General features: G+C 44.0%; 1 protein-coding gene across 2 annotated transcripts in view; it reads left to right on the top strand.

The window, feature by feature from the left end:
- Window positions 1-14,512, top strand: part of dph6 (diphthamine biosynthesis 6) — a 56,101-nt gene extending 41,589 nt beyond the window's left edge. For both annotated transcript variants that reach the window (XM_084569640.1, XM_084569639.1), the window contains 3 exons: window positions 2,358-2,606; window positions 7,484-7,871; window positions 12,626-14,512. In XM_084569640.1, the coding sequence (XP_084425766.1) occupies window positions 2,358-2,606; window positions 7,484-7,871; window positions 12,626-12,744 (756 nt within the window). In that variant the 3' untranslated portion in view covers window positions 12,745-14,512. The remainder of the gene's footprint in view (window positions 1-2,357; window positions 2,607-7,483; window positions 7,872-12,625) is intronic.
- Window positions 14,513-15,475: the final 963 nt, after the last annotated feature.

Genomic DNA, 15,475 nt, shown 5'->3' with positions numbered 1-15,475 from the left:
CTGGCTTTTATGTTAGGTAGTCGCGGTAATGCCGGCTCTTGCGCAGTTCGTGCTTGCAGGTAAATGATCTCGGTGATTGATCCAAATGGTTGGAAGCAGCAAGAGCCTTATCTCCCCCAGTCTCTCGCTGCCCTCTAACTGACTCACGCTCCTCTTATTCGTCTTCCCTCCGTCTCTTGTCTCTCGCGCTGTCCCAGCAATTTGGAGCAGCAGAGATGGAGGCTGAAGATTCATCAAAGTTGACAAGAGAACCCAGGAGCTGGGGATCACGGGAAACCCATTTGATTATGGAAATAGCCGTGTCTGTGTCTGCCCTCTAGCTAAACAGTTGTATGGGTAGCATCTTGTTATGTATTTCATAAAATACAGATTTTATACACTCAAGGAACTGTGAATATTCTGTTCAGAGTTTTTTACTTTTGAACAGGATATGTCCGGACCTACTAAGGGTTTCAAATACGTGCGAGAAGAAGTTTGATTGAGGAGGTGCCAATTGTCAAATAACACCTTTGGTTTGCGCTAATCCTGGTAATCTCCTTGTGATACACGATACCCTGATTGTGTCTTTGCTAATCAGTGAAAGACATTGTCTTGCACCTTCTATCAATTGATCCTCCCTGGAGATCTGCATATGGATCTGCATATGCTCAAGAGCCTCTGCAATTCCCAACGTATCAACAGCATCTATTTGCATTGACCAGCAGCTAGAGTCCAGCGCTAATGCCATCCAAATTCAAACACCGGCGAGCCACAGGGTCTCTAAAGACCTGACCTCCTTAATGCCACTCCTCATCCTCACTTGTCTGTGCGCATTAAACAGATGGATTTTTTTTCATGTTTCATTATTCATGGAGCTTATTTCTAACAGAGGCATTTAACAGAGAATTTAGCTTATTATCACACGATTAATTATGCTTATAAATAAGAGTGGTGCCACACAGATACACCGGCACAAGATTTCACAGTATACCTGATTGTTTTAGAACTGTGAAAAGAAAATTGTTGGTGATAAGATGCTGAAAAATGGGAAGGTGAAACTTGTTAATTAATGCGCTGCGAATCAAACATGCTTTTAATTAATGTTAATTTGATTATAACACCTCGTTGAGCAGGGTACTTTTAAAAAAAATCATTGTGGAGTTTCTAGACTTTTGTCTTTCTGACTGAATAGCATTTTAACAGTGTTCAACTGTCTACATGTTTATGCTTTTTTTTATGCTCAAAGCTCAGATTCGCTACTCTTTAACTTTAAAGGGCACCAAGATGACTGGCTGATTGCCAGTGTTGGGGCTAGTTTTCGTGGTGTGTCACCATTCCAAGTAGTTGGATCCATGTCGGCAGTTTCTCATGCCAATTTAGCATGTTGAATCGACAGTGGAGTGTGTCGTTTTCTTTCTGATTGACTGCTCAGCTTAGCAAACCAGTGCACGAGAAGACAAATGGATCTGACAAAGGGAAGAAAACAAGAACGTTGAGGGGGAACACACCGAAAGCCCTTCTTGTTTTACGTCTTTGTCTAATCTGAACCAATATTTTCACAACAACATGATCATCTAGACTGAAATAACTATAGACCAACTGATCACCAGTCCAGAAAGGCCATGCACCTATCAGCCATAACATTATGGCACTATAACATAAACATTATTATGTTCTGCTGGCAAACATTTGTACCTGGCATTCGTGTGGATGTTATTTAGAAATGTACCACCTACATAGTCCACCTAGACCGGACCAGGCACCCTCACCTGATAGCAATGACACTCCTTGAGTCATGCCATGCAGGATTCAGCCTGACACACCAAAATGGTTTGGGAACAACTCATGAACAAACATGAAAAACAGCACAAGGTGTTGACCTGGCCTCCAAATTCACTAGATCCCAAACTGATCAAGTATCTGTGGGAGGCACCGGAATTCTGTTGTCAGACACCACAGGACACCCTCAGAAAGCCCATGTCCATTCTCTGATGAGTCACAACTGTTTTGGAGGCACAAGGGAGACCTACACAATATTAGGAACGTGATCATAATGTTATGCCTCTGGTAAATCTTTATGATTGGTTTTAGCTCTTCCTGGCTTCCCAACCTCCCAGATAATGGTATCCATCTTGCTTTCCACCTTGGAATTACAAATACAGACTACTGCCATCTGGCGTGTTTAAGGGCAACTTTTTTTGGTCCAGACACAGGTGTGATGAGTCGACATCACAGTTGCCCTTCACTGCCGGCGGTTTCTTTGAGTTCAGTTTGTTTGTCCGTACCTTAAGGTGGTGAAATGGTGAAAGGTGTCTGTAAACTCTTGTCATTACCATGCAACAACCCTAACATCCTTTCTTGTATGTTCTCCTCTCCAGGTAGACGAGTTGGTATTCTGCGCGGGTCAAATTCCTTTGATCCCGTGTACCATGCAGTTGGTCAAGGCCGGCTCCCACATCCAGGCCCGCTTGTCCTTCAGCCACGTGAAGAAGGTTCTGGAGGCAATGATCAGCAGCTTGACTCTGGCTCATGTTGTCCAAGCACACTGCTACACCACAAAACGGCAAGACATTCAGACGATCAGGGCCGTCTGGGAGAGCATGCTGAGGGCCACAGAGGAAGAAAAGGTTGGCCACCTCAGAGTTAGCTTTTTTTTGTTTATGAAATATATACTAGTGGTTAAGGAAAAGATCAATGTCTGGCTGTTTTATTATAGATGCAGAGGAAATATTGATCATACTTATATAACATTACACCCTCATAAGATGAACACATGTTTAATGGATTAAAAGACAGTGGAATCCATGCATCAATGAATAAGTAAAAGACAAGAAACTTGACATGGTATCCAAGTTTTTTTTCGGGGAGGACTTACAGAATTGTGTTTTACAGTTGTGAAATAAGGGAAGGTTTCTCGCCCCTCTCTGCACCCTTGAGACCCAAGCCGCTGCTACTGATATTTACCAGCGAGTGCACTCATGAAAAGTTGATGATGTGGGAAACGCTGGTGTCTTTGATAATGTGGAGCTTGGCACAGAAGCAGATGTCTTCCTCAGAGCCTCCCTAATCCTTTGCCCCCACACACCATTTTGGAGCTCCGTTCAACTCTCAGAGCAGCTTATCCCCCTCCCCACCCCTCTTTCCTGCCACCTCCCTTCATCCTTCCCTCCATCCCGCCGCCCCGGCTTACAACCCCAGCTCCGTACATCTAATAGGGGCTCCAGTCTCCCTTGGCAGCCCTTCTCCTCCCACAGTAATCTGTCTAGCCATGGGAATAGGGCCTCAGGGAGAGAGGCAGAAGCCCACCTCCAACATGTGGCTCGGCGTTAGCGGTGAACAGTGTTAAAGACTGGAAAGAAAATGTCAACTTTATGTGAGTTCACAACACACATGAAAGTACACCAGCATGTAAATTTCTTATTTAAAGCCAGCAGTCATGTTCAGTGAGCTGTCAAGTGTTAGATATTAGTTTCTCAGTTCCAAAACATAGATACAGTTTGCACATATATCAGTCAAGAGCTGGTCTCTGTTAATGTTGTTCCTCACAGTGGGATATAAATCCTTAAAGTCTTGACAGCGCAACGCCAGTTTAGCATACAGGCTGAATCATTCAGATAACAAGCCTTAACCCAGGGCAATGCTTTGGGAGGTAGCAAGACTCGGTTCATGTCAGAGGTTGCTGAAGATGGATAACATCGTCCATCTGTTCCTGCAGGGTGTCAGTAGAATAAAAAAAATATATATATTCATTTAACTGACCCAGGATCACGACCAGTAGACCATGTTTTAGTTTTAACTCACTTTCCGATTCAGCAGCACTAATTGACAGCTCAGGGCGTCTCACCTGTAAACAGAGCTGGTTTAGTTTCTAACCTGGCTGCACGCTCTGTCTGCTCTAACTTTGACACAACGTCGTCCCAGTCTGGCCCCCACACTTTGCCCTCTCAAGTGCAAATTCATGAAGCACGGCGCAGGAAATCTAGGGATGTGCAGCTGTGGTGGGCTCGGCTGTTTCATCCCCGACTGTCTCCCAGGGGTTGGGGGATTATACAAAGCACCAGTGCTCATTTGAATTGACTGTAATTAGGATATTTAACTCAGGTCAAACGGCGGTAGTGCAGAGCTTTCTGGGAATAGACAACAACAAAAAGAACTACAGCTTTAAAAGATAAGATGAGATAAGCCTTTCCATGTGGTCAGAATGTTCAAAAGCACAGTAACTCGTAAATCAATAGTTTAGAAGACGTAATTTATAAAATCTTTTCAAAACAAAGCATTTTATTGAAAGGTATAAAATGAGAAGAGGAGACAGCAATGCCTCACAGCAATCTGTATTTTCTGACATTCTGATTTATTGAGCTCAGTAAAAAGCCTGGGATGTTAAAAAATTAATAAATGGGAGATTTAGACCTAAAACATTATTTGATAAAACTGTAATTGACAACGTTCATTATTTAACACTACGCCATATCTCACAATTTCCTTCTTTATGGTCAGTTAGTTGAGTAACAATGCGTGCTTAAAACTTACGCAATGTGATTCAGTTATGGACACAAATGATACTAAATGTACGAACATATAAGGGGATACTTTTCAAACACTGGTTAAGTGCATTTTTATGACGGAAACACCAATCCTTAGTGTTTTCAGCAGAGCCACGGGGCCATGTTGTTGTTGTGCGTTGATAATTTCTCTAATCAGGTGGATGAAGAAGCTTGCAGGGTTAATTGGGAGCATACTGGAGTCGCTGCAAGTGTGAAATTGTATTTACGGCGCATTAAACCACAAAGAGCCTGTTTGTCTGGTGTGCACGCAAGTGTGTGTGTGTGCGTGCTGAAGGTTTGATGAGCGGAAAGAGGTTGATGTGATAAGTCAATAAATGTTAAACGTAAATCGGATTGTGTGGCAACGGCAGATTCTGAAAACATAGGCTTTTATTGTTATGAGGTGCTATGTTATTTGCACGTGCAGAATTCGTTGTTTCGAGGACCAAAGTGAAAGAAATAATTGCTTTTGACTGACAATAAAATGGACCTATTACTGCTAAATTTGCAGTGCAGAGAGTTTCTTCCCTGTATGTCACAGAGTACCTGCTTACTTAGGACTTTTCAAGTAGCTGTGGGCTCTGCTGTGATTTGGAAATTCCCTCATATCTTTTCAAACTCCTCCTCGCCCCACTGACATGGCCCTGTGTGTTTCATTTACGCAAACAATTTGACGAGCCTCAGAGTGGAATCTTGAGAAAAGAGCGAACGAGGGAGTGAATAGGAAGGGATATTATAGCAGACTGACAGCACTACAGTAAGTGCTGAGACATAGAGCCACATGCTGAAGGCATCCTGCTGGGCAGGAAATGTAGGGGAACTGGCTAAGCAGCGCAGTCCCATCAGCTCCCCGCTGTTCCCCGCCTTTACACCACTTCCTTATTACCGTGTTTACCGTTCGGCTTTCACGCCTCTCGGCCCTCCAACCCGCCACACGCTCCAGGCACATGGATGTGAGTTAGATGGAGGAAAGTGGGGAGAAAGAAAACAAACATAAGGAGAGGCAGGTCACACCCCATCAGTGGAGGGAGCTGAGCGCAGCAGATTCAGACTGTATTCGTTTACCTGCTGCCTACGGAGTGAGAGAGCACAGGGGGAATGGCTGCATGCCCTGGAACTGAAGTGGCATGAAGTAATGAGATGGATTGTGTTAAGTGGCTGGCGTAGAGCTGAGCAGAGCCCTCCGCACAAACGCACACACACATTCTGCCACCTGCCAGCCCTCCCCACCTGCCACTCCAGCACTCAGCTCCACCATATATCAAACTTTGTATTTTATTTGGATTAATTTAATTAATGATCTCTGGTCAGATAGCATGAAAGTGAATGAAGGTTTCCCCTCCCCAGTCTCGCTCCTCTGCCACGGTAATAGAGATGGAACATGTGCGCATACAGAAACACAGACAGTGTTGCACCTTTGGCGCATATAGTTTCACAAAACTGCTGAACAAACTTCCCACCTAATTTGCTGTAGATACTTTAATAAAGAAACAAACAGGGACTGATGTAACCTCTTGCGACAGCTCGGACAAAAAGTCAGCAACTGTGCCGTGACAACAAAGTCCTGCCGGAGGCTGGGGGACATTGCTGAGGTCCCCTGATCTCCTTGCAGACGCTCGGTTGGGTATAGTACTTCGGCACCCAAGGCCTGCAGGGTGGCCTTTAAGCCTGGCTGAGCAAGACCCCCTTTTCCTGTCACTCCTCTCCCCAGTTCCCACTCTCTGTTCCATGTTCAATCACTATTGACAAGTGCAGGAGCAGTTCCCTCTAGGAGAATACCTAGCCCATGCCAGAAGTGCTAATCTAACATTTATCAAAGCACAGGACACGTATGTGTGCTGTCACTTCGTCTGACATGCTAAGAGGTCTTTGCTGACACGGTCATTGTTGTGCTCCCCTGATTGTTGTTGTTGATCACTGTAAGCTAGCTCGCTTCAAAGTCAGCAGAATAAAGAAATCTTAACCTAACCCCTTCACACATACCCACTGAGGACTTGCTACTTTTTTTCAATTTTTTCACTCTCCAAGGCAAGAGGTTAGCTGCTGATACACAATTAAGCCTTTTGCTAAAGTTTAATCTGCAGCTAAGTGCTGCTTCAGTGAATGTGGCGGAATGGGTCATGACGGGTCCGTCTGTTGAGGGGACAAAGAGGCCGCCATCTTCTCTTGTCAATGATTTCTTCTCTCTTTTTTTGTGAGTGAATATCAAAATAAAATGTAAGTAACCTGTTATTATTCTGCACTTACGAAGTGGGGTGTAAGTGGATGAAAATTGATCCAGCAAATTGGAAAGGGGGTTAAGTGTTTTTGCCCTATCGACTCCGGCTGAAATGACGGTTGTATAAAACACTCATTTCTCTCCCATTAGCAGATGAATCCACAGCCAAGTATTATTAGAGGGCCACATTGTAGCACTGCTCTGAGACATTTTGTTTCTGCTAATGGCCCTCAGTCCAGAGGAGAAAAAATAAAGATATTTTGTCTCTCTGGATGAAATTGAGGCAGTTTTCCTCTAAATGCGTGCAGTGGACCTGTCATAGCATGTTGTGAATGATCTTCTTAGAAAGGTGAGAAGTCATCTTGGATAGGACCTGTCATGTTAGCAAATGCAGCTCAAAGTGAATACATTTGTGCATTTCATTGGAGCATTTATGGCGGCTGTAAGCACTATGGATTCTTTCTGAATTGTTTGCACACTATCATTACCAAGGGTCACATCACAATTTCACTTTAATTGATAGTCTGTCAGTCTGTCAAGTAAAAAGCCGTGTCCTGAATCTGTGTGGTCGCCTCTTTTTTTTTTTACAGTGCGCTTTACAATATCGTTGCTGGTGTTTGTGTTCAGAAACCACAGCATGTGTCTCAGCAGGAGGGCCATACATTTTGATTGTGGTGTGCGGCGCAACAGAGTATGCAATTTGCCACTCAGTTCATCTGAATACCATCTGTCTACGTTGCAGGACTTGCTGTGGGAATCTGAGATCAAGCGTGCTCCATTACTGGTCGTGGTGGTACCTGCTTTGCCCAAGGACGCATCCGTGGAGCTTCATGTAACCGCGATTCAAGACGATCCCACCAAAAGGACTTCCTGTCACGTGACGGCGAAGGTGGCGTGCGGATCCATTGAGTGCCACACCGAAGTGGGTGCTGACAGACGTAGTGCTTCACTTTCACTTTCCCTGGCTGTGCCGGGTGAAAACCTGGACGTCACTGATGCAAAGCCTGCGAGAGAGGAAATTGGTGCTACATTCAAGAAAGCCATGAAGAAGATGGAAGCAGAGCTGGTGCCACAGTGTGCCAGAGTGTTTTACAAGTGCAACCACTCACTGGCACTGCGTATTGTTGAAGGTATGTCACTGCATCTCACTTAAGCCGCTACACACCATGACCTCATTACAACGATCAGCCACAACATTAAAACCACACTGACATGAGAAGTAAATTAGATTGACCATCTTGTGACAATACAATGTTCTGCTGGGAAACTTCTGGACCTGGTATTCATGTGGATGTTACTTAGACATCTGTGACCCGCCTAGACCAGACCAGGCACCCCCAAGCCCATAGCAATGACACTCCTTGATGGCAGCAGCCACCCCCAGCAGGTGACAGGTGGGTGCTGCTCACCTTTGTCCGGGAGTTAGGTGGATCAAGATGGCGATGGCCAGAGCTACAACATTGAGCTTCAGGTCTGGTCTTCAAGTAACCTAGTTTCTGTGACCCCCCCACCCCATATCAATGACACTCCTTAATGCCAGCAGCCATCCCCAGCAGGATGAATCCTGACACAGGCACACACACAAAAACGGTTTAGGAACTCAAAAAAACATGAAAAACAGCACAAGTTGTTGACTTGGTCTCCAAATTCACTAGATACCAAACTGATCAAGCTTCTGTGGGATGATCCACAGAGGCCCAACTCCTGAACCCATGGGACCCAAAGGCCCTGACTATCAACATTCTGTTGCCAGACAAGGGCCCATGTCCATTCTCTGATGAGTCAGAACTGTTTTGGAGACACAAGGGAGACCTACACAATATTAGGAAGGTGGTCATAATTTTATGCCTGATCGGTGCCTATACTCATTAAAAGGATTTATCCTAAAAAAGCTATCCATTTACTTCTGAGATACACTACGCCGCCAAGTTAAGCTCTGCATCACTGTATTAATGAAAACAAATGACAGCCTGTCTCCGTGCATTCTCTTTTCAAAAGAAAGTTCGAGCTGACGTTGGTAAAGTCAACATAAAGTATTCAAGGAAAGAGTCTCTCCAGATGATCTCCACTTCTTCCTGTGTTTAATTATTGTAAGCCATTTGTTGTGTCTGCACTGTGTACAGTAACCCAAGCAGCTGGCACAGTCTTTTGTCATCATTACACTTTTATACGCCACCCTCTCCTGCTCCCCGGATTCTAGGTTCTCGTCAAGGCAAATGCGAAGCGGTATTTGTTTTATCCTGAGAGATGTTCTCTCCGAGGGAAAAGGGCGATGAGCACATCGATCACACGGGGCTCAGTTGTCAAGTCGTCGCCGGAGCAGTCAATTAACATTTTTGAATCTGTGCCAAACCAGCCATCTTACTGTCATTTCCCGCTTTGACATAACTCATCGTTTTGAGGATGTGAAATTATGGTTACCAGTAATGAATGGGAAAAAGGTTGATCTGTTTAGAATATGTCTTGATGTGCCAGACAGACGAACTGCGCTATTTGTTTTGTTACCTAATTATATAATTGTTACTGAACATTGTTTCGTGAAATATTATGTCATTTGTTTCTTCTGTTATCCATGACAAAAGAGAAAGCAGATTTAAAAATGACGAATATTATTATAAGTTTCATTTCTTTTTTTAAAAAAAAGCTGAAATAGCAACAATGTAATAGATTTCCAAAAATTATTATTTAAGCATTTTTATGTATATAAAGTATTTACAAAATGTTCAGTAGAATCCATTGCGTTACTGGGTCATTGTTAACTGGAGCAAGATCTACCTCGATCTTTACCCTTGACATGTACGTTTCTTTGATTATGCCCTGCACAGACTGCTTCCCTAAAACCAGTTACTGACTCATCATTGAGACGGAATCCATTTCCTTACGATGCATGCACAGCCAGCCCCTGGGAGCCCACCCGTGGGCGTTTTTATGGGTCACAGCCAATCCTCATGGGTGATGAATCCAAAAAAGTCAAAGGAGGAAAAGTAACACCTCTGGCGCTAGTAGTCACAGCCTCGCAACTGCTTCTGTCAGCGTGCAGACGGACAACACCGGAGCAAAATGTGACTGCACACCCCCCTCCTTCATAAATTTGCGTCGGGATTCACAGTTGATAGACAGGACATATGGTCCAAATGAAACCTTTAAACATCTTGTCTGAACTTGTTACTTACGATCGAAAGGGTCTCTCCAAGACAAGGCCTCTTAACTCAGCTAAAAACTTCAGCTTTGAGACCTAAATAAGATTCTTGGATATTATAATAAAAAATTAAGCCCTTAGAGAAACGCACTCTTTTGCACAGAAGCTATTAAAAACTTAGTAGGATTTGATCTTTTTAAGGAAATTGCAGAGATGTACAAAAATTCTCTGTGGGTTTGCCATTAAGAGCAGCTTCTTTTACAGATAAGAAGTCATTTGATTTGTTGTTAACATAAAAAAATATGGTTTCTAGCTGCTTTAAAAGGAGGTGAGCAAGTTACGTCTCTGTGGCTCCACTGCATGCACCCAGTCCCTCAGCCTCTCGGTTTATTCTGCTCGGACTAAATTAACAATTTTCACGAGCCAACACTTGCTAATTACCACCTCGTTTACCGGTTAATTTGACCAGTTTGGAAGTCAGTGTAGCACAACTAAACACCACTGGCTCTGGGCCTTGGCCACTGCTTAAAAGCCCCATAAACCCAGCAGGCATCATCCATTCCACACAGGAACACCCTTTGCTTCCCTTTCCACCACAGCCTTCACTGATACCCCTCCCTCTCTTCACTTAGGCTTACAATATTTATATATTAATCAGCTCTTAGGAAAAATGTCTGGTAATGTTCGGCATGAAAGGATATTGTGGGGCTTTTTAGCAATTGTTTAGCTTTGGAAACATAGTTTTAAAATCAGCCTTTTGAGCTCCCTGTGTGTTTGCCGTGAAGCAGAATAATGACTGGTTCTCTTGGGTAGATGGTTTTGTCCCATCTAATGCTAATGCGATTGCTTTTTGAATCATACAATCTCTGACTACTGGGCCTCTCAATGAGGCTCCCCGTGTAGCCCAAAGGGGGTCAGAGAAAGCAGGGGACTGGGTGTGTGATGCAAAGTGCTCATAGGATTTTTACAAAGCATTTATTGGGTTTGGAGAAAAAAAAAAAAAACCCATGTCTTTGTTGGCTTTTCACTTAAAAAGACAAAAAAAAAGATATCAGAAAATTGCGTGGTCACTCATGTCACCTTCACCCCCCTCCTGTCTCTCATTCATGCATAAGCGTGTGTGCACAGCCACTGAAAGAGACCCTCAAAGAGAGAGTGCAATTATTTCCTATCCGTCGGTACAAAGATTAAAACAATCCTGACATGAAACAGGCTTAGTGTGCAAGGTGCGATGAAGGGTGTGTTTCTTCTCTTAATAAAACCGTCCCCTGTCTGTGATCTACATAGCTCGTTCGGTTGTCAGCCTGCCATCTCCAGAGGACCCTGCTTCCCAGGGTGTGCCGCATGCTCTGATAACACATATTTAGGCCTTTAATGCCATCCGAAAAAAGGCCTGTGTTCAGTGGGGGCATTTTAAGCTAGTAGTGCATATTAGCTAATTAGGGTGCGGGGTCCCTTTGTGAGGATGTTTGGCCTGCTGTGTGTGCCTCAAATGAAAGAGGATGTGGCTTATTAAATAGTGATATGGAACTGTTCTTGTAACCTCTATGTTCTAAGTTTACACAGATGTCAAACAGTAGTATTAAAGTACTAGTATATGTTATTATAATAGTATTAAATCCAAGAAAACTGATCAGGAATTATTTGGATGTGCACTATTTTAGACATTGTGAATGACAATAATATGATTGACATTTTTAGTGATAACACAACTGCGCCTCAGCGTGCTTTCCCAGCTCTGTAACTCTATTACGGCCATGCCAGATCATAGCGACCGCACCCAAGTCCCAAGCAACATGCTGTTAGATCAGAAAATATAAGGCGGGACTGTCAACTCTTAGACAGGAACACTTGTGACCAATTAGTGCAGAGAGCACAAGAGGGAAGGGGCGACATCCCAGCTGGCTCCTGCTAAATAGACAGGCTGTCATCAAGACCGGGCCCTGAGACACTCAATGAATTCTCACATGTCCACTGTCTGTCTGTTGTTTGACCACACACACACACACACAGCACATACACACATCTTTGAATGGCTATCTTAGTGGGGACATTCTTTGTCGTAATACATTCCCCCTACCCTAACCCTAACCATCTCAACAAAGTGCCTAACCCTAACCATAAGCTAATTGTAACCTTTACCCTTAAACTGGGTCTTAACCTTCAAACAGCCTGGTGAAGAAGTGAGGACCGGCCAAAATGTCCTCACTTTGCACAAATGTCCTCATGCCAATTGTTATAGTCCTCAGAAAGACAGGTGTACAAGAACACATACACACACACACACACACATTGTCAACATGTCTCAATGCTGAGTGGCAGCACCAACACAGCTTCCTAACATCCTAACAGTAGCAGAGGATCCAATCCTCCAGATACCCCCAGCAAGCGCTCAGTTGTCCAAAGGTCAAATTAAGAACTGCCACTCTGTTTGGTCGTGTATGAGTGTATGTGCAAATTTGGGAGGGGTTGCCTTGCTGACCATATGTCTGCACTGCAGGGAGACGATTATCGTCGGGGTGAGGGGCTGCAATCTGCCAAGTATTTTAGAATGCCAATAATTTGTAAATACGGACGTGTTCCCTGGTTGCAGGGTTAAGTGCAGCCTCTGCCCTGGGACAGCCCCAGTGGGATAGCTATATGAGAACCTAATGTCCAGCTCCAGCCGAAGTTCTCAGAAAACTAACACCTCCCTCTTCTTTTTGTCCTCACCCCCTCATTTCCCTCCCTACGTCTACATTCCAGGACTCGGAGAAAGTCTGAGAAGCTCTCTAGCTGAGTCCAGTCCGTCCGTGGCCCTGGTTCCCGTCCTGGACTTGCCTGACTCCCAGATCCTCCACCTATCCTGCTGGCTCAGTTTATAGAAGCGGCCAGAGTCAACAACCGAACTCCAGCCGTCCACTGGACTGGAATTCAGCAGGGCCTTTCTGGAGGAACGACTCTGACAGCCCAACACCTTATGACTTACAATTGGACATCACTGAATGTGGAGAAGAAAAACAGCATGACCACTGTCGACTGTTTATTACAGCTGATTGTTGAAATGTAAAGCTGTGTGTGTCTCTAAGTGGTTTGGAGGATATGTTTATTCCACTTCATACCCCAGAACTTAAGCCAGTAATCCACTTTGTCCTCCGCTGGAATCGTAGACTGCAGCAGCTGTTATTCTACCTCAGGGGCAACTCTTGTGGAACCTCTATAACCTAAAGCTACATACCAAAAGACTGGAGACTGCAGTCTACAAAAGGAGAGCAGTGTCTCATTCCACGAGGTGATAAACTGTATCCCCAGATATCCCACTGTTTCTGGTGGAATTTCTCTTAGCACGCTAGCTAACACCCCTCATAAAGGCCTAGCACCACCGCTGACACCATCTGTTCAGTTGTAAACCTATAGATTTACTGTGTGACTGCTTTTGTGGCTGTGTGCAATGCGCTCAAATGAGGGGAGTGTTTTTCTCTCTCTCTCCCTCTCTCCCTCATGCTCCATGGGATTCAAGGTGTGTTATTATTGTGTAATAGGCAATCAGCGCCGAGCACCTGAAAAGATTAAGCCTCTTTATGTTTTCTATTGATTCTAAGGCAGCCTGGTTAATAGGAGAAGGACGCTACCACACACAGCTGCGGGGCAAGTGTGCGTTCCGCGAGTGTGTGTTGGTTGGTTGTCAGTGGACACAGCGCAACGACGTGGGAAGAAAATAACACCATTAACCATTGCTCCTGGAACATTTCTTTTCTCAAAGATCATGAACCGTATTGATGATCTGAGTTGGAATGCATCTTCACTCCGGCTATTCTCTTCATCGCGCTTTTGTGACGGCAGCCGAGTGGAGTGGGCTATTGATCTTCACCCGCCACAGTGTTCTTTTGATTGTTGTTATCAAAAATTGAACAATAGAGGCGGCCGGTGGAGCCTGAAGATTTTTATCGGGGGTTGAAAAAACACAAACAAGCAATTATTTATGAGAGCGAGCAAGCCGATGCCCCATAAATATACAGTGTGCGTTAATGTTCACCTGTTTGGTTTTAGAGGGCCGCACCAGGGAGAGATTGAGGATTTCTGAATGTGGCAGCTATCAAATGAGTAACTAAGAGTTGGGTAGTTTCGATGAAGCGTTTTTAATATATACGTCCAGATTTCAAGAAGACACACAAACCACAAATACTTGATCATCTTTGAATGCTTCCAATAAATACAGCTGTTTAACATACGAAATGTTTCCTTTGTCATTTTGAACGTGTCTAATCCTTGTTTACTAGTTGTGATTGAATAAATGGCACATAAAAATCTATTTCAGCCATCCATAAGAACTATATTTAACTTCATTATTAAAATCCAGACAGTTTCTGTCTGAGTTATAAGCGTATCCAGCTCTTGTTGATGGTGGAGCGACAGCAGCAGCGGCAGAACAAGAAATTCAGTGGCAACGAAAACACAAGACTCAGCTTTACAGTAAATACAGAGGAGGACTTGAAAGATTCTTGAATTGAATTCTCTGCACGGCAAACCACTTGTCGATCACACGCTGAACATTGCATTTTGCCTTTGAGCGGGGCATGTTTCCACACAGACACAAGCAAAGCCACAAGTATATCAACACAACCTCATCATAACCAATGTGATTGCCTATGGCAGACACATTTCTTTGTGTCCTCACCGCTGTGCATCCTCACAAAATGAATAAAGACAGGGTGACATTTACTTTTCTCATGCGCTTTGTCAAATGTACATTTTTTTTTTTTTACGACGCTGACCTGCAACCACTCTGCAAACAAACTGGGCTGTTGTGGCTAATATTGTCCTTTGTGCGCAGTGTACCAGCCCGCGGCCCTTGTCATTGTGGCCTTGCACATGGACTTTAACTGTGTGTTTCTTCCTCCAGGCAAAGCCGGCTGATGTGTGTGACTCTCTTTCCTCAGAGCAGTGGGCTACAGTAGGGGAGCCCAGCTCAGGAGCGGCCTCGCCGCATGAGACGCCTCCTCACATTGTGGTCTGCTTGCCTCGCTGACTGCGGTTTTGTTTGTTTTCATGCTTCCATCCTTTTTTGTTTCATAATGTGTTGTTTTCTCCCCATGACATATTGTAAAAAAGCATGTCTTTATGGTGGCAGCACTGGCTCAATGAAACTTTCTCTGTCTGTTGAACTGGCAAGCCAACATGGGCTATTGAGTGGTGTCTGCTGCCCTCTTGTGGTTAATATGTAAACTGCAACAAACACACAAGCTTTCACTTCCATGCATATACAATGTGTTCAAGCATATCCTGAGGGCCATCATAAGGAAATAAAGGCAAACATTTAGGAATATAATTATTTTTCTAAATCGCTAGGTCGCTAAAATAATAGTTTAAATGAGCCACATTCAGTGTGAACAAACATTTCTTAATGTCACACTTTCAAGACTAATTTTTCAGTATCCTAAATTAATGGATGTTTTATATTTTCTCAATATGTCTTTTTATGACAATTTCATGATCAAGCAGCTTTATCTTTACATTATATCTAGGGGAGGTAAATGTGATAGTTTGCCTTGCGCATCTTTATCAGCTCTTGTGTCTGTGAAATGCAGAAACTTGTGTGTTGTTGCTCTGATATTT

This window comes from Chelon labrosus, assembly GCF_963514085.1.
Source record: "Chelon labrosus genome assembly, chromosome: 20".
In the NCBI taxonomy this organism is placed as follows: Eukaryota; Metazoa; Chordata; class Actinopteri; order Mugiliformes; family Mugilidae; genus Chelon; species Chelon labrosus.
Note: the sequence above shows the minus strand (reverse complement) of the source record. Positions and strands in the feature narration are given on the sequence as shown.